This window comes from Felis catus, chromosome X (assembly GCF_018350175.1).
Source record: "Felis catus isolate Fca126 chromosome X, F.catus_Fca126_mat1.0, whole genome shotgun sequence".
Taxonomy (NCBI): Eukaryota; Metazoa; Chordata; class Mammalia; order Carnivora; family Felidae; genus Felis; species Felis catus.
Window position 1 is genome coordinate 107,080,391 of NC_058386.1, and position 19,364 is coordinate 107,099,754.

The 19,364-nt window shown below is 39.1% G+C and overlaps 1 protein-coding gene across 7 annotated transcripts in view; it reads left to right on the plus strand.

The window, feature by feature from the left end:
• The window catches only part of SLC25A14 (solute carrier family 25 member 14), a 59,232-nt gene that overhangs the window by 19,240 nt on the left and 20,628 nt on the right, over positions 1 to 19,364 (plus strand). For 6 of the 7 annotated variants that reach the window (XM_023248835.2, XM_045050558.1, XM_006944006.5 and 3 more), the window contains 4 exons: positions 689 to 813; positions 1,774 to 1,909; positions 8,517 to 8,597; positions 9,547 to 9,994. In XM_023248835.2, coding sequence (XP_023104603.1) covers positions 689 to 813; positions 1,774 to 1,909; positions 8,517 to 8,597; positions 9,547 to 9,588 — 384 coding nt within the window. In that variant the 3' untranslated portion in view covers positions 9,589 to 9,994. Of the gene's footprint in view, positions 1 to 688; positions 814 to 1,773; positions 1,910 to 8,516; positions 8,598 to 9,546; positions 9,995 to 19,364 lie in introns of those variants that run through there. The other variant, XM_045050559.1, reaches the window with a different exon arrangement.

A 19,364-nucleotide genomic window follows, 5' to 3' on the forward strand; every position in this document is an offset into this window, starting at 1 on the left:
AGAGAGCCCAGTGCAGGGCTCGAACTCAGGAACCTTGAGATCATGACCTTGAGCCGAAGTCGGACACTTAACTGACTGAGCCACCCAGGTGCCCCCAGACTTGGATTTTTATGTCACTTTGCAACTCCCAACCTGTTTTGTTCTATTTTTATTTATTTGTTTTTTAAATCATACTTTTTTTTGAGAGAGAGGGGGCTTAAGTGAGCGAGAGGCAGAGAGAGAGAATCCCACAAGGGGCAGAGTGGGGGGGTAGAGAGAGACAGAGAGAGAGAAGGGCTCACCTGGAATGGGGCTCGTGCTCACCCAAAGCAGGGCGTGAGCTCACCCAATGTGGAGCTCAAACTCACGAACCACGAGATCATGACCTGAGCCGAAGTCAGATACTTAGTGACTGAGCCATCTAGGTGCTCCTCTCTCATATTTTAATGTTTATTTTGAGAGAGAGAGAATGTGCACATGGGAGGGACAGAGAGAGAGGGACTCCCAAGCAAGCTCTGCACTGTCTGCACAGAGCTGAACGTGGGGCTCGATCTCACAATCCAATTCATGAGATCATGACCTGAGCCTAAATCAAGAGTTGGACACTTAACAGACAGAGCCACCCAGGTGCCCCTTGTTCACTTTTTTTACAATTTATGTCACTAACCTGTGTATTTCTTTGGTGTGTAATATCACTTACATATTGCAGGGTGTTGTCCCAACTGCTCAGCGGGCTGCCATTGTTGTGGGCGTGGAGTTACCAGTCTATGATATTACAAAGAAGCACTTAATATTGTCAGGGGTGATGGGAGACACAATTTTAACTCACTTTGTGTAAGTATTATAGGCTGTGCTTATTCCATATTTCCATTATTTTAAGCACAAAAAGCATCTTTCACTGAGGTCCTCATGTAGAATCAATAATGGGTACAGATGGTCTAGATACTCCTCTCTGTCTTATCTCCAGAACTTCAAGCCTTCTAATACTTGTACAGAGATCCTAGATGCTGTGGGTAGATACTGTACTGTGGGTAGATACTGTAGATACTGTACTACCACTGTACTTGGTAGCAGTGTCTAATACAACAGCCTATCAGATGTCTAGGATTTGCATTTGTTCATACACAGCCTCTATATCTAATTTTATCTGTTATTTTCTTTGGTTAAGTTTGGATCAGAAAGCAAACTTTTCTCAATGAGAATCAGAAAAAAGTGAAAATTTATAGGGCCTGTGAAACAAAACTACAGTTTTGGGCTAAAGACTGTTGCTAGCCTTATCCTACATTCTCTTCATATTGGAACTTTTATGATACTTTACCACTCAAAGTATACCGCATTTGGTATATGATGCTGTGGTATGAAAACTTATATATCTAATAGATGATGTGTGTTAGTTTCTGCTTAGGGATCCTGCTAGACTTCTAAATTGCACCCCCCCCCCCCGGCCCCTACCAAAGGCTAAGTTTTGGATTGAAAAGTGAAGGGCATAATACTTTTTAAAGGATTTTATTTTTAAGTAATCTCTACACTCAGTATGGGGCTTGAACTTACTACCTGAGATCAAGAGTCACATGCTCTACGGACTGAGCCAGCCAGGTGCCCCACAGGGATACCTTTTGAATGATATTTCTTTAGAACACATTTCCTCTCTCTTTAGATTGTAATGAAAGGGCAAGTGCCAAGTTTTATCTGATGAGTCTGACTCATCATACAGTTATGAATTTATGTTTAGCGTAATTTCTGTTTAGTCAGGGTTGGAAGTGAGGTGGTTTATCTTAAAGTTTTCATTTTTAGTTCCAGCTTTACATGCGGCTTGGCTGGTGCTCTGGCTTCCAATCCAGTTGATGTGGTTCGAACTCGCATGATGAACCAGAGGGCAATCGTGGGACATGTGGACCTTTACAAGGGTACTTTGGATGGTATTTTAAAGGTATGCACGCTGTAGGCTTGGTTTGCATTTTTGATTTTCTTAGATGTCTCAGGCATTCTTTCAGTCCTTATTCTTGGTTGCTATGTATCATTTTGAAGATGGAAGAATCATTATGTATATTTTTAATAGCCTCTCAGAATAAGTTCCAGTTATAAAAGCTGTCTCCTTGGCAATCTGCTGATATGCAGTGGTCCTTAATATTATCATTCCAGTTTGAATACTTGAGACTGCAGGATACTTTTATTGATAGCACCATGTAGAATTATTGACAGATAGAAGGGACTTAAGATATCCCACATTTACCTGCTTCAGGTAAGACAGAGACCCTGTAATAGAAAATCTGGTACTCCATTTCAGTTCAGTATTGTGCTGTTGCTTACACTTTGCCTTTGAAAGTTTCTGCGATGCTATGTTTGTAGGAAACTGAATATCATAAATGTGTTGTGTAATCACTGGTGATCATCCTTCTACAAAAAGCAAATTTGGGGCCAAAATATGACATTTCCATATGGTTTCTCTGTGCTGTCAGTTTAGTTTAACAACCATTTATTATCTAACAGGAACCATTTTAGTAGATACAGAGAAATTACAGTATACTGCAGGTGTACAAACAGATAATCAGCACAGCCTGGTAAACCTGATAAACTCGGGGACCTATGGAAGGAAATTCTAGTCTAATTTGGAAGTTTAGGATAGGCTCCCTGTAGATGGTGGCATCTTGAATAACTCACATGTGTTGAGTGCTTTTACTTTGTATCAGAAACTGTCCTAATGAGACTTACATGTATTCATTCACTTAATCCTCATCATTACCCCATGTGGTAGATACTAAAGCACTAGAGATTAACTAACCTGCCCCAAATTTTGCAGCTAGTGGGGTTTCAGCTCAGACCATTTGTCTTCAAACTAACATTCTTAACTTCTACACTGTAGTGCCTTTCTTATGTTGATGGCTAAGGGGTTAAATAGGTTATAAAGGATATTGAATGCTATGCTGAGGTACTTGGGTTTTTTTTTTAACTTGATGGGGAGCTATTGAAATATCTTAATCAGGTTAGATTTGTATTTTAGATCACTTTGGGTTTGTAAGACAGTGGTTCTCAGGTGCATTGGAGCCACCTGGGGAAACTTTCACAGCTCCTGTGTCTACTGTAGACCAATGAACTCAGAACTTATGGGGGTAAGGGACCTAGGTTGAAAGTATTTTTAAAAGTCCTCAGGTGATTGCAGTGTTCACCTAAGGTTGAAAAGCCATTTATCTAAGGGGTAAGCCTGGAGCAGTGGTTCTTAAGGCATTAACTTGCCTCGGAATCACCTGGAGGGCTTATTCAAATGCAGATGGCTGGGGCCCATCACCAGATTCTGATTCAGCAGGTCTTGAATAGGGACTTGAGAATTTGTGTTTCTAACCAGTTCTCAGGCAATACTGAGACTCTGGATACTACACTTTGAGAAACAATGACCTAGAGATAGGGAAGCTGATTAGAAAGCTGTTAGTAATCTAAGATAGAGGCAATAAAGCCTGAATTTGAGCACTGTAGTGGGGATGCAGAAGATAGGATAGAGTTGAGAATAATTTAGTTGGTAAAGTCAATAGGATTTGCTTGACTAGGTGTGGAGAGGTGTGGGAGAAAGGAAGTGTCAGAGATAAGTTCCCAGTTCTTTGTTTTGGTGACTATGTGGTGATTCCCATTGACACAGTTATCACAGGAAAAACAGGTTTTTTTGGGCGGGGTTGGGGGGGGGAGACAGTACAGTTTTGGATACTTAGTTTGAAGTGCATGAGGAACATGCAGTGGATATATTTGGAGACCTTAGTCTTAACTCAGGGGAGAGTTTAGGGATATAGATAGGAGCCTGGGGAATCAGTAGTGTAGAGGTGTTACATAACTGTGGAGGGAGAGACCAAGGAGAGAACGTAGAGGAGTTCACATCATTTTTGCCTTTCTAGCACACTAGAGTATTATGCATTCCTTCCATTAATAGTGATTCACAGAGGAAATGATTCTCAGACTTTGGGAAGTAGAGTTTGGTAAAAGCCCCTCTTTGCTATTTCTGACATGCTTACCCTTCCACTTGACAATCGCTGGTATAGAGAGAGAGAAAGGGAGGGCCAAGGAAATAACTCTGAGGAATACCAATTGCTAAGGGTTGGCAGGTGGGAAACCTAGGAGAGACACTGAAAGATAACAGTCAAAAGATATGAGGAAACTTAGAAGAGCCATGGAAGCCAAGGGAGTAATGAGTTTGAAGAAGAGATGAGTAGTTATTTAATGCCAACGGGAATAGAGAGGTCCAATATAAGGACTACAAACTATCTGTTGGATTTGATATTTTCTAGAGGAGGTTTGCTGGAATGATGTTTGCAAAAGCTAGATTGATGTGCATGAGGAGTGTGTTTAATTATTCATTCATCCAGTACAAAAATGTTTAAGTCTTATGTGCCAGGTGCTGTTCTAGTTTGGTGAACAGAAAAGTTTTGGCCTTTGTCATGACACTTTAATTCTAATAGAGACAGGTAAACACATAGGAATCAAGGGTAAATAGACAAGTGTAAAATACTCTTTCAAGAAGGTTGGCTAACAGGAGATAGAACGTACAATAATAGAGTAATAGCTAGCATTTAGTGAATGCTTATTATGTGCCACACACTATAGTCTATCTTTTAGCTCACAGCAACCCTATGGAGTAGATACGTTTTCCATTTTATAAACAAGGGAACTTGGGTGGGAGTGGCTAAGTACCCAAGATTATACACCTAATAAGAAGCAAATCTGGGACTTAAACCAGAGTCTGATTCAAAAGTTTAAACTTAAAACCACCATGCTGTGTTATATTGTCAGAAACACATTTTCATGTTGGCAGTAACCTTTACCTATATTCACTCTCTCATTCATTTACTTGCTGTTAAAGTTCTTTATACTGATTGCTCTATATTGTCATTGTACATAATAGCATCTTGCTTTATTACTTCATCAGCGAGAGTCCCAGAGCACTAGTGAATGGAGTTCTGCATTCATTTCTGCCATAGAAACCAACAGCTGCAAATCTTACCCTGTCACTCCTGTCTTAAAACCCTTGAATGGCTTCTCGTTGACCCAAGGCTCTATATGATTTGGCCCCTTTTTACTTCTACAGCCTTATCACTGCTACCTTTATTCTACATTCCAGATGTACTATACAATTTCCACTGGTAGACTTTCCTTCATTCCCAAATTTTCATCCATGCCATATACTTTGTTAGATGCCCCCACCCTACCCTATATATCCTTTTCACTTAGCTAGTTCCTATTCATTCTTCAGAGCTTGTTACTTTCTCCTAAAGGCCTTCCCTGACTGATGAACTAGGTTCTGTGTACACAGTTTCTTGTACTTACTCTGACAACATTTATTTTATTATTTAAAAACATCTTTTTTGAGGACTAATTTACATATTGTAAAATTTACCTATTCAAAGTGGCTTTTGGTATATTCACAGATTTGTGTGACTGTCATCACCACAGTTGATTTTAGAACATTTTCATGAATTCAAAAAGAAACCTCATACTCTTTAGTTATCACCTCCCTGTTCCCTCACTCCCAGTCCTAAGAAACCACTAACCTACTTTTCTAACTCTTTAGATTTGCATATTCTAGATATCTCATATAAATGGAATCATACAATATGTGATCTTTTTGACTGGCTCCCTTCACTTACCACAATGTTTCAAGGTTCATTCATGTCTTAGTACGTATCAGTGTGTTCCTTTTCATGGCTGGGTGATACTCCATTGTGTGGCTGTATCACATTTATATTTGTTACATTTTATTGTAATTGCTTTTAATGCCTGTCTGCCCCAGTAGACTGTAAGTTCCATGAAGGCAGGGCCATGTGCATCTTATCACTTTATCCACAGCAGATTATTTATTGAATGAATGCACAACTTTATGAAGTAGTCTGTTGTCTCTGTTTATCTACAGAAGTTCTTGTGTTTGTTTTCACACAACTGTCTGAAGCCAGGCAGTGGGCCTCCCAGTCCTAATGTTCTATAGAAGTTCGTCACTGTTTTGGAGCTTTTTAAAGATTCATATGGCTCATGGGAGTATTAGAGACCCTTACTGTGTTTGTATGTTCATGTACTCAACAGATATTCATTTAGGTATTTATTGGAAACTTTCCTGTGTCAGACAGTGTTAGGTGGTAGGGATATAGTGGTGAGCAAGACAAACATAGTCCCTGTTCTCCTGGAGACTACATTCTAGTTGAGGGAGACAGACAATAAACACACAAATAATAAACAATATAATTTCAGATAGAATTAAATGCTGTTAATACATAAATAGAGCATGAGACAGTGACTTGGAAATGATAGTAGGGAACTACTTCAGCCAGGATAGCCAGGACAAGGCTGTGGGAAGGTGATATTTGAGCAGAGATCTGAATGATGAGAAGAAGGTGATGAAGATCTGAGAGAAAAAACATTTCAAAAAGAGGGAACAGGTACAAAGGCCCTGAGTTGGGAATGAACTGGATATGTTCAAAGGTTAAAAGGAAGGCTGGTATGGCTGAGTGTGGTAAATGAAGGAGAAAGTAGTAGGAAATGAAACTGGAGAGACTGGCAGGGGCTAAATCATGTAGGATCCTATAGATCATCACATAAAATTTGCAATTAGAGTGAAATCCACTGGGAAGCCATTGGAGAGCTTGAAGCAGGAAAGTGACACTATTTATAATTTAATGTATAAATTGTATTTTTTTTATATTGGATTGTATCTCTAAGGTCCCTTGTCATTTTAGCAGTCTATGATTCTAGGTTATCTGCATCTGGCTGAATTTCACAATTTTCTAACATCAATTTTGGTCTGAGACCTTCAGCATTTGCTGGTAATCCATTGGGGGAAAGCATATTACCACTATGATTCTGTAAAAGTACCCTTATTCTGTTACTATTTGTTCAAAAAATGATTAGTAAGGATAATTATCTTGAGTATTCTTAATCTACAGGATGGGATAGGGGATATTTACAAGTCTGGATTCTCATATTAATGTCCTATCCAAATATATCAATTATTTAGTATAGTGGCAGGTTTTACTTCACCAGGGGAAGGGCAAAATAACATCGCAATGTCTAACCCAGTGCCTAACACACAGGAGTTACTTAATAGATATTTTAAAATAGTACACAAAATAGGGACTGTTTCTGCTGGCTGAATTCAACACACCACCAGTTTATGACCTTTGTCATTTAATATGTCATTTAATTCAAATAATTACTCAGTTGGTGTGTTTAGGACCCCCATTGTATAAAACAGGAAACCTAAACTCAAAGCAATTTACACACTGTTCCTCATGCAATCTTGAAAGCATTTACATCAGGTAGTCAGTCCATGGCATTACACAGAAGTTGATAGAATGAAACAGACTCAGAGGAGGATAGTGACTTGCCCAGCTCCTTATTCCCTACCCTACTTTAGTTTTCCTATTAGCACTTCCATTTCTGAATATAATATATATCAATCTATGTATTTGTCAGCTCTTTTAGAGAGTGCACTCCTTGAGGGCAGGGAGTGTGTAAGTTATCTCTTCCTTTATAACAAATTGCTCCAAAACTCACTTCCTTAAAACAGCAAACATTTGTGATCACGCAGTTTCTGTGGGTCTGGAATTCAGAAGCAACTTAGCTTAGTGATTTCAGCTTATATTCTCTTGTGAGGTTGTAGTCAGATGTCAGCTAGAGCTACAGCCATATCTGAAGGCTAGACTGGAGCTGGGATATCTGCTTCAAAGATCACTCATGTGGCTATTAGCAGGAATTATTAGCTGTTGGCTACTAAACCTGTGTTCTTCTCTGGAAGTTGGCTGGAAGCCTTAGTTTCTCCCCTTCTGGGCCTCTCATGACGTGACAGCTAACTTTCTCTATAGTGAACAATTCAAGAGAGAAGAAGACAGAAGCAGAAGCCTTTTAGATCTAAAACATCTTTTTTTTTTAATTTTTTTTTCAACGTTTATTTATTTTTGGGACAGAGAGAGACAGAGCATGAACGGGGGAGGGGCAGAGAGAGAGGGAGACACAGAATCAGAAACAGGCTCCAGGCTCTGAGCCATCAGCCCAGAGCCTGACGCGGGGCTCAAACTCACGGACCGCGAGATCGTGACCTGGCTGAAGTCGGACACTTAACCGACTGCGCCACCCAGGCGCCCCTAAAACATCTTTTATAACATAATGGAGGTGACAGACTACTGCTGTATTTTCTTGGTGACCTAGACCTCTCCTGGTATGTTGTGAGAGGGGTTACACAAGGATATGAATAACTAGTGGTGGCTTTCATTGGGGTCATATTGGAGGCTGGCTACCACAGACACCTTCTCTCTTGTTTACTGTTATTACTATTATCCCAGCATCAAGAAGAGTACCTTGCATAGGCAAGGTGCTTAAATATTTGTTGAATGAGTGGGTAGATTTAGACTGTATATGAATTCAAAATGTATGGCTTTAGAAAAACAGCATTAATGGAGCCATAAGTTGTTGGGGAGGGACATGGAAGATGAGTACTAAAAATAAAAGTAATTGTCAGATGTGAATAGTAAGGGGAATTCACTCTATTTTTGATTATATCTTTCCCTCAGATGTGGAAACATGAGGGATTTTTTGCACTCTATAAAGGATTTTGGCCAAACTGGCTTCGACTTGGACCCTGGAACATCATTGTATCCTTTTAGAATATGAGAATGAAAGCAGATGCTTTAAGCTCCCAGGTAATTTTTTACTATGGGAAGGAAAATTTGGTTATTGACACCTTTAGGCAAGTGAGAAACTCAAGCATTCTAATGGTGACCATTGAGGATAGAACTAAGTAGAGAAATGGCTTTTAGTTGGAGTCTAGTACAAACTAAAGGCAGCAGAAAAGATGTACCAAAGTGTCCTCTTTAAAAAAAAAAACAAGTACAAACAAATCTGGAAGGGGTTATGAAGTTTTTGGAAACCCTGTTGGGATTTGCCCACAGGAAAGTACATGCTGAGGTGGTCCAGATTTCCTACTCCTAACTATAGGACCAGAGCAACTGGAGAAATAATAAGACAGAAAACACTCATAGGGTGAAGGAATCCAGGCCAAGTAGGTCTCTTTCCTCACGGATGGCTCTTCTTTCTTTAGCTGTGTTTGAGTGCCTCCTTTGTGCAGAGAGAATTGAATGTTGTATATAGTTTGTGTGTATAGTGGTGAGCATTGCAGGGTTCAAAAGTAATTCCTTGCCCTTGTGGAATCTATAGGTTGAGAGAGGGAGTATGCCTCTCTCTCCTTGGGATTGATCTGATCACCTAAGAGTGACAGTTACTCTTAGCATTGAATAATATATATGTTGTCATTAATGTTCTTGGGTGTGTGTGAGAGAGTGTGTGTGGCCTGTTGGCCACTGAAGACTATAAGTATGTTAGAGTTCTAATCTGTTTTTATTGCTAAATGCAAATCATAAGGGGTACGTGGTGGATACTCAATGCATGCTTGATTTGCCAGGTATTGTTTTTAAAAAGTCTTAAGCAAGTACAACTCAGAATCTGAGATAGACTACCTCAGTGTAAGAGAATGCAATACACAATTTTAGAACTAGGTTTAGCTTTCATTGTCAACCCAATGATCTTCCATGACTTACTCCTCAGTTTTTTATTACATATGAGCAGCTCAAGAGGCTTCAAATCTAAGAACTGAATTATACGTGAGCCAAGCCCTGCCAGCGTTTCTACTTTTTTCCCTTTTTCCGTGTTCTAATGTATTTTGACAAAGTTGTAAGTGTTTACTGAACCATTGGTCTCCCAAGGGCCTCCTGATGGAAGAACTACAGGATGCTTCAAAATTGTTCGTGTGTTTGTGTTACCATGTTAACTTTTCCGTGAGAGGAAGTGTTAACATTGAGACTCTGGCCCCAGATTGGTATCTTCTATGAAGATGGATACTGATAGATGACATCAAAATGGCCTTCTTTTCAAATGTGGGTTAAATGTAGTTGGTTAGCCCCAAACTTGAGCTAGAGCAGAAGGCATAGGCCAGGGCAGTTACTGCTATGTATGTTACAGACCTCGGTTCTCATTAAAGTATTTATTGGCAGAATCACTTTGGCTTTGTCTTCATTTACTACTTTCTCCTTTGCCAGCTCTTTAAGCACATTTATGGAAATGTGCTAGACTCTTCAAGCACATTTATGGAAATAGACTAAGTGCATTGTGTTTTTCCACTGCCACTTGTTGTCATAATGGTACTCATTTTTAAAATTTTTAAAAAAAATTTATTTTTGAGAGAGAGGGACAGAGTGCGAGTGCGGGAGGGGGAAGAGAGAGAGAGAGAAGACACAGAATCTGAAGCAGGCTCCAGGGTCTGAGCTGTTGTGTTACTCACTTAAACATCAGGCAAATTGTTCTTTCCTAAGCATGAATAAATAAACAAGTGGCTCATTTGGAAGTTTCTACAGATAAAATGTTAAAAGAGGCTTAAAATAGAACACTGTGTGCAGGGTTCTAATTTTCTTATAGGCAAAAAGTTATGGTGACTTTCTTGTACTAGAACAGTGCTTAGGCATTGTAGGCACTCAAATTTTTGTGGAATGAATAGTTTAGCTCTTCATTTTTATCCGTTCATTCATTTATTCAGCAAACATTTATTGTATGCCTATTACGTCCTAGATGTTGGGAGTATAAAAACAAGTTAAGACATAGTCTCTATTTTCAAGCTCACATTATAGGATGAGAAACAGACATGTAAGTAGATAATTATAGTAGGTACTAAGTACTATATAAAAGATGAACAAAGTGCTAGAAGCGCAGAGAAGGGAACAACAGCCAGTTACCTAGGGGATTGGCCAAAGTCTTCATAGTGCAGGTGACATTTGAGGTAAATAGCAGATGTTACCATATGGATAAGGCAGTGAAGGACATTCCAGGCAGGGGAGTGGGGGAAAGTTCAGTTTGGCTAAAATGTAGGGCAGGGGTTTTCAAACACTATGTGAGGCAGAATTGCCTGGAGATCTCATGAAAATGTAGTTTCTTACATCCATTGCCTGAGATCCTAACTTTATTTGGGGCAAAGTTTGCTTTCATCACAAGTACTTGATACAGGTGGTCCTTAGATTGCACTTTGGGAAGCACTTGTATAGAACTGTGGCTAAAATGAAAGGAAATAAGAATAGTGTGACCAGAAGGGTCAAATTATGAGGGATCTGTATGTGCCCTAATAAAGAATTGGACTTTTTTTTTTATCCTGGAGGAGGGGCAGGTAAAGGAAGTTTAAAATATGGGAATAATATAACCAGCTTTTGTATTTTTAGGAAGATAACCCTGTTGTGGAGGGTAGCCTTGAGGGGGAGTAACCCAAAAAAGGTTAAGACCTACTGAAATCTACTTTTTATGTACAGGTAGACAAAATATGGTTCACAAAAATGAAGAAAATTTGCCCTAAGTCACATGACTGGATTGTGGCAGATTTGAGACTAGCACATAGTTCTCAGATTTCTTCTCTGTCTCATTCTCCCACTCCACAGTGCCTTTTTTTAAAATTTTTTTTTTAACGTTTATTTATTTTTGAGACAGAGAGAGACAGAGCATGAACGGGGGAGGGTCAGAGAGAGGGAGACAGAATCTGAAACAGGCTCCAGGCTCCGAGCTGTCAGCACAGAGCCTGACATGGGGCTCGAACTCACGGACCGTGAGATTGTGACCTGAGCTGAAGTCGGCCGCTTAACCAACTGAGCCCCCACAGTGCCTTCTTAACTGACAGTCTAAAGTACTATCTTTTTAAAATTAATTTTAATAAACTTTATTTTTATTTTCATATTTTAATATAATTTATTGTCAAGTTGGCTAACATATAGTATGTACAGTGTGCTCTTGGTTTTGGGGGTAGATTCCCATGATTCAACGCTTACATACAACACCCAGTGCTCATCCCAACAAGTGCCCTCCTCAATACCCATTGCCCATTTTCCCCCCTCCCCCCCTCCATCCACCCTCAGTTTGTTCTCTGTATTTAAGTGTCTCTTATGGTTTGCCTCCCTCTCTCTCTGTAACTATTTTTTCCCCTTCCTTTCCCCCATGATCTTCTGTTAAGTTTCTCAAGTTCCACATATGAGTGAAAACATATGATATCTGTCCTTCTCTGACTGGCTTATTTCACTTAGCATAAAACCCTCCAGTTCCATCCACGTTGCTACAAATGGCAAGATTTCATTCTTTCTCATTGCCATGTAGTATTCCATTGTGTATATAAACCACATCTTCTTTATCCATTCATCTGCTGATGGACATTGAAGCTCTTTCTGTAACTTGGCTATTGTTGAAAGTGCTGCTATAAACATTGGGGTACATGTGCCCCTATGAATCAGCACTCCTGTATCCTTTGGATAAATTCCTAGCAGTGCTATTGCTGGGTCGTAGGGTAGTTCTGTTTTTAATTTTTTTATGGAAACTCCACACTGTTTTCCAGAGTGGCTGTACCAGTTTGCATTCCAGTAAACTTTATTTTTAAGAGAAGTCTCAGGTTCACAGCAAAATTGTGTTCAAGGTACAGAGATTTCCCATGTTCCCCTACCCCTACATATGCATAGCTTCCCCCACATCAAAATTCGTCACCAGAGTGATTCATTTGTTACAGTTAATAAGTATATAATGGCACATTATTATCACCCCAAATCTGTCATCTACATTAGGATTCACTCTTCGTGTTATGCATTTTATGGGTTTTGATAAATGTATAATGACCTATATCCATCATTATAGTACCATACAGAATGGTTTCACTGCCCATAAAACTCTGTGCTCTGCCTATTCATCCTTCCCTCTTCTCTAACCCCTGTGATCCCCTCATCCTTTTTTTTTTTTTTTGAAGAGAGAATGCATGAGCACGAGTGGTGGGGCAGTGTGGGAGAGAGAGAGAAAATCTTAAAATTTTTTTTTTCAACGTTTATTTATTTTTGGGACAGAGAGAGACAGAGCATGAACGGGGGAGGGGCAGAGAGAGAGGGAGACACAGAATCAGAAACAGGCTCCAGGCTCTGAGCCATCAGCCCAGAGCCCGACGCGGGGCTCGAACTCACGGACCGCGAGATCGTGACCTGGCTGAAGTCGGACGCTTAACCGACTGCGCCACCCAGGCGCCCCGAGAGAGAGAAAATCTTAAGCAGGTTCCATGCTTAGCATGGAAATGAGCCACCTAGGCACCCCTTTACTGATCCTGTTATTGTCTCTATGGTTTTACCTTTTGCAGAATGTCCTATAGTTGGGATGTCGCCTTTTCAGATTGGCTTTTTCACGTAGTAATATGCACTTAAGATTCCTCCATGTCTTCTCATGGTTTGATAGCTCATTTTCTTTTTTTTTTTCTTTTGGATGTACCACAGTATATTTATCCATTTACCTGCTAAAGGATGTCTTGGTTGTTTCCAAGTTTTGGCAATTATGAATAAAGCTATTATAAATATTCATGTGCAAGTTTTTGTGTGGACACAAGTTTCCACTCATTTGCTTATAAATACCAAGGAGCACAATTGCTGGATGGTATGTTAAGAGTATGTTTAGTTTTGTAAGAAATTGCCAAACTGTCTTCCAAAGTAGCTGTACCGTTTTGCATTCTCATCAACGATGAACAAGAGTTCCAGTTTCTCGACATCCTTGCCAGCTTTTGGTGTCAGTGTTTTGGATTTTGACCATTCTTATAGGTGTGTAATGGTATCTCACCATTTATTTTTTTTCCTCTTTCAGTTGTCACTTTAAAATTTTGTTTTCAAAGTTTGAAATTTGAATTCCAGTAGAGTTCACATACAGTGTTCTATTAGTTTCAGGTGTAACAGTATAGTGATTCAACAAGTCTATACATTGCAGTGCGCTCTTCAATCTCCATCACCTATTTCATCTATCCCTTCACCTCCCCTCTAGTAATCTGCAGTTCTCTATAGTTAAGAGTCTGTTTCTTGGTTTGTCTCTCTCTCTGTTTTTTTCCTTTGTTTATTTTCTTAAATTCCACGTATGAGTGAAATCACACGGTATTTGTCTTTCTCTGACTTATCTCTCTTGGCATTATACTTTCTGGCTACATCCAAGTTGTTGCAAGTACGATATTTCATTCTTTTTTATGGCTGAATAATATTACACACACACACACACTTTCTCTCCCTCCCCCTCCCCCCAAGACTACTACACCAGTCAGATACCCTCTTATTCCTGAATAGATGAGCAAAAAGAAAACCAGTTTTTCACAAGGGTGTAGACTGAAAGGTAGTTCCTTGAAGGGTTTATATATATTGGAAATTGGCTTTCTATTCACCTCAGGTTAAGTGTTATTCCTTTAGAGAAGCCTTACATTGATTTTCTCTCTACCAGTCTAAATAACTTACCTCATTATAATTTTTATGCCACATATTTATAACGACATACTATATTTGTGTGACTATTTGGTTAATATCTAAATTTCTCATCAGTCTGTAAGCTCCATAAAAATAGAGATTCTGTTGATTTTGTTTACTGTTATGTTCTCCATGCCTAGCACTGTTCTATATACTCAGAAAATATTTGTTAAATGAAAAAAATGAATTGATCTGTACACAAAGATCTGATAAAAGGCCTAAAACATAGCGAAGGTTAAGCAAATACTGTGGGATTTAAATGGAATGAAATTAAATTTTGAATTACTAGATAAGGATGGGATGACAAAGAGTAGGTTATTAAGGATAAATAGGGGTCCTTGGGGAGGGAGATGCACCTAATGTTTTTAACTGATTATCTGCTCACTTATTCAACAGATATCCCTGCCTCCTAGAGCTTTTTGTCCCCAGAAGGGAAACATAATAAAAAGATTAGTGAGTAAAATAAATAGTGTATTGGGTGGTGATAAATCATTTATAGAAAAATAAAGCAGGGAAGGGGGATGGGGAATAATATTAGGGCAGGGTTGCACACCGAGAAAGCCAAATTTAGTTGAAGTCTATTGGAGGTGAGAAAGGAGCCAGTCTAGGGTTAAAGCAACGCAAAGCCATGATACTGAAGGAGACCACCAAGGGAGTGCCAGTAACAAGAGAAGAGGTCCAAGAAGTGAGCCTGGGCTGGTCCAGTATAAAACAGTTTGGGGAGGACATCACAGAGGACACTGGTGATGACAATACCAGCCTGAAGTATAAAAAGGACTAATATTCTAGTGGTAGAAAAAGAGTAGAGGGGCAGTAGGGGCCAATAATTTTCAATGTAAATTTTGAAGAAAAAGAATTTGAAGCTGATGATACCTTTATCCAAATTGGCAAAGCTTTAAAGATTAATGCCTTTATATAGTAGCCATAATCATGGGTAGGTAGTTCCAATTAAAGAATTTGACTTGCTATTTTTATTTTAGGCATCCTATCCTATCCTATCCTTAGTCATGGATTGATAAAGTATCTCCTCAGGTAACCAATATGATGAATAGAGCATTTTGACTGAACACTAAGGACTAACCCATTTCTATAGTGAAATAGGCTACTACAGTAAAGGTGCCTCAGAGAGTAAGGGTCTGACTCTTACCACACAAAATTTGAAGATTTCACATCTTCACATGTGATTATTTCACACGTGTGAAGAATTCAGTGTTTCACAAAAATATTCACTATAGAGTTCCTTTAAGTAACAGCTCCCCATTGGATATTTAAATTGCAATTTTGGATTGAAAAATGAATTCTTAGGGACATATCAGATATGAAATAGACACACCAATTTCTTTTTTCTCACACTCACCCGAAGCGGGCTCATGCTCAACTGAAGTGGGGCTTTAGATTACCTGATATGGGACTCAAACTCACGAACTGTGAGATCATGACCTGAGCCAAAGTCAGATGCTTAACGACTGAGCCACCTAGGCACCCACACACCAATGTCTTTTGAAGGTAGATTGATAAGGGAAAACTTTCAGATTCAGTTGAATACAAGGAAACAGTCTTTAAAGGAACTAAGGGCTTTGGTTGAAAACTTGTTTGTCAGAAAACAAGACAAACTCTTTGTACTGTCAGCTCAATTTACATGTAAACCTAAAACTTCTAAAAGATAAACTATTAATTTCTTTTACAATTTTTTTTATTTTAAAATACATTTTTAAAATGTTTATTCCTTTTTGAGAGAGAGTGAGCCCAAGTGGGGTAGGGGCAGAGAGAAGGGGACAGAGGATCTCCAAAACAGGCTTTGTGCTGACAGCAGAGTGCCCAATGTTGGGGTTCGAACTCACGAACCATGAGATCATGTCCTGAGCTGAAGTCTGACACTTAACGGACTGAGCCACCCAGGTGCCCCGTCTATTAATTTCTTAAAAGTGCTCAAGATGAGAGGGTGTAATACAAGGATGAGTAGGTACCACTGATTTGGAAGAGAAATAATGATTTTCCCAGGTAAAAAGCCCAGCATGTCAAAAAGAAAGCCAGACAGGGGCGCCTGGGTGGCTCAGTCAGTTGAGCATCTGACTTCGGCTCAGGTCATGATCTCACAGTCCGTGAGTTCGAGCCCCGTATCAGGCTCTGTGCTGACAGCTCAGAGCCTGGAGCCTGCTTCCGATTCTGTGTCTCCCTCTTTCTCTGCCTCTCCCCTGCTCATGCTCTGTCTCTCTCCCTGTCTCAAAAATAAATTAAAAAAAAAAAACATTAAAAAAAAAGAAAAAGAAAAAAGAAACTGCAGATAATAGTTCCAACAAAGCAAAGTTATGAAAACTTTGTAAAAAAAAAAAAAAAAGAAAGCCAGACAATAACAGAAGTTGGTGAGGATGTGAAGCAGTTAGAACTCCTACATTGCAGGAGAGGTTGTAAAATAATGCAGCCCTTTTGGAAGACAGGCACTTCCTCAATAGTTAAGCATAGAATTACCATATGACCCAGTAATTCTGTTCCTAATATACACCCAAAAGAATTGAAAACAGGGACTCAGATACTTGTATACCAGTGTTCACTGCAGCATTATTCATAATAACAAAAAGATGGAAACAACCCAAATATCAACTAATGAATGGGTAAAGAAAATGTAGTATATCCAGACAATGGAATATTCAGCCATAAATAGGTATGAAGTGCTGACACATCGCTACAACGTGATGAACCTTGAAAACACTATGTTAAATGCAAGAAGTCAGACACAAAATTCCACATATTGTATGATTCCAGTTTTAAGTAGAATGTCCAGAATAGGCAAATCCCGTAAGTAAATTAGTGGTTGCTTACGGCTGGGGGAAATGGGGAGGTCTGCTAATGGGTATAAGGTTTCATTTTGGGATGAGCATGTTCTAAAAATAGATTATGGTTGATGGTTGCATAACTCTGTAAATATACTAAGAAACATTTAATTGTATGATTTGAATAGGTGATCTTTATGCTATATAAATTATATCTCAATAAAACTTAAAAAAGCCCACCCAGCATGTGGTTTAGCTTGATTAGGATTCCTAGTGAGGAATTTCAATGAAGCTGTTTGGTAACAAAATAAAGATTGATTCATATTAATTCCAATTTCAATGAAGCTGTTTGGTTACAAAATAAAGATTGATTCATATTAACTGCAGAAGGTCACATGGATGTTTTTCCTTTAGAATGAACAAATCCAGGGTGCCCGGGTGGCTCAGTTGGTTAAGCGTCCAACTTTGGCTCAGGTCATGATCTCGTGGTTCATGAGTTTGAGCCCCATGTGGGGCTCTATGCTGACAGCTGGGAGCCTGGAGCCTGTAGCCTGTTTCAAATTCTGTGTCTCCCTCTCTCTCTGCCCCTCCCCCACTCATGCTATGTCTCTCTCACTCTCTCTCTCAAAAGTAAATAAACATTAAAAAAAAATTAGAATGAGCAAATCCATCATATTACCGGCCATCTGAAGATGAAACAACTGACATTTCTGAGCAGGAAACCCCAGGTTTGAAGGGATAAAATTATCAAAATTTGTAGGCTATAAGATGAAAAAACTTTCACTGTTTTTCTTTCCTTTTTTTTTTTAAGAGGCTAGAGCATGAGGCAACCCAGATGATAATAGTTAATACTTATGGCTTTTATTATGTATCAGATACTGTTCTAAGTGTATTGTGTTTATAAAACTGTTTACATTCTTTCACCCACTCTAGGAGGTAGATACTATTCTTATTTTTCAGATGAGAAGCTGAGGCACAGAAAGGTGGAATACTTTGTTCCTAGGAAATGGCAGACCCAGGATTCTAACCCAGGCAGTCTGGCTCATGAGCCCATGCTTATAATCACTATGCTAGGGGTGTATGGACTCAGCCTTGTCGAAGGTCACTTAAAGTTTATGGCAGGTGAGCAGTAAAGAGTATTGATTTCATTAATTCCCCTATCTTTATAACACCCTGGGAGAAAGAAGGTCAATAGTTGTTGTGGTTGGTCACTCCTTGACACTTAACTGTAACACTGACTTTATTTTCCTGGAGACCTGTGAGTGCAAATATATAATTTTCCTCTTATTCTCCACTTTCTACTTCTTCCCCCTATTTTCTCTGTTAGCCTTTCTTCTCCATAACCTCCTTAATCACTAACCCACCCCTTCTTCTTCCAGTCTAAGTGAGCACAGTTCACCATACACACAGGAACTTGTTTTTGTTGTATGTTATACTATTTATTAAAGAACTTGGAATTATTAAAACAGATGCCACTAGTTTAAAATAGAATAATTTGGATGTGGAGCTAGACTTCTCTCCCTCTCTCCTCCAATGCAAACAAGTGTGTTGTTAGGCTTATAAAAAAATTTATGGGAGGAACAATTGAACTAAGAACCTGATTATAAATAGTTCTTTTCTATTCACTAAAGCATATCATTTAAGGGGTAATATTTTTGTTAGCCAAGACCAGTGAGGGTATTGCATGTAAGTTTTAAAGTCATAAAATAGCTTTTAAAAAAAGTTTTATTTATTTATTTTGAGAGAGAGGGAGAGTGAACAAGCAGGGGAAGGGCAGAGAGAGAAAGAGAGATGGACCCCAGGCAGGCTCTGTGCTCTCAGTGCAGAGCCTGACGCTGGGCTTGAACCAGGAACTGTGAGATCCTGACCTGAGCTGAAATCAAGAGTTGCACACCCAACCGACTGAGCCACCCAAGGTGCTCCATAAAATTGCTTTTTAAAAAACAAATATTTTCTAAGAGTGGCTACTTTGTATGAATTCCTGAGATTTCACTAAAGGAAACATCTAGGATGTTTCTTCTCTCTATTCACTTTTTCAGCATCAGAATTCAGTTGTATTTTGGGCTGTGCCCAACTCACTATAAACACTATGCATACTTGTCTTTCCCATTTATTTAGTAAATAAAAACAATTTAATGCATCATTGTATAAGATTACTAAGGGACCTGGCAATCTTAAAGTGGTAGTTTGAATTTGGGATTATGAATCTTTTCCTCATTTGAAATAACCCCATAGTCATTCAGCTATCATTTCTGGGAACCACTTCTGAAATGACAGGGTACCAGTTTGCTTGTCTATAGGAAGTGCTTTAGTATTTGTT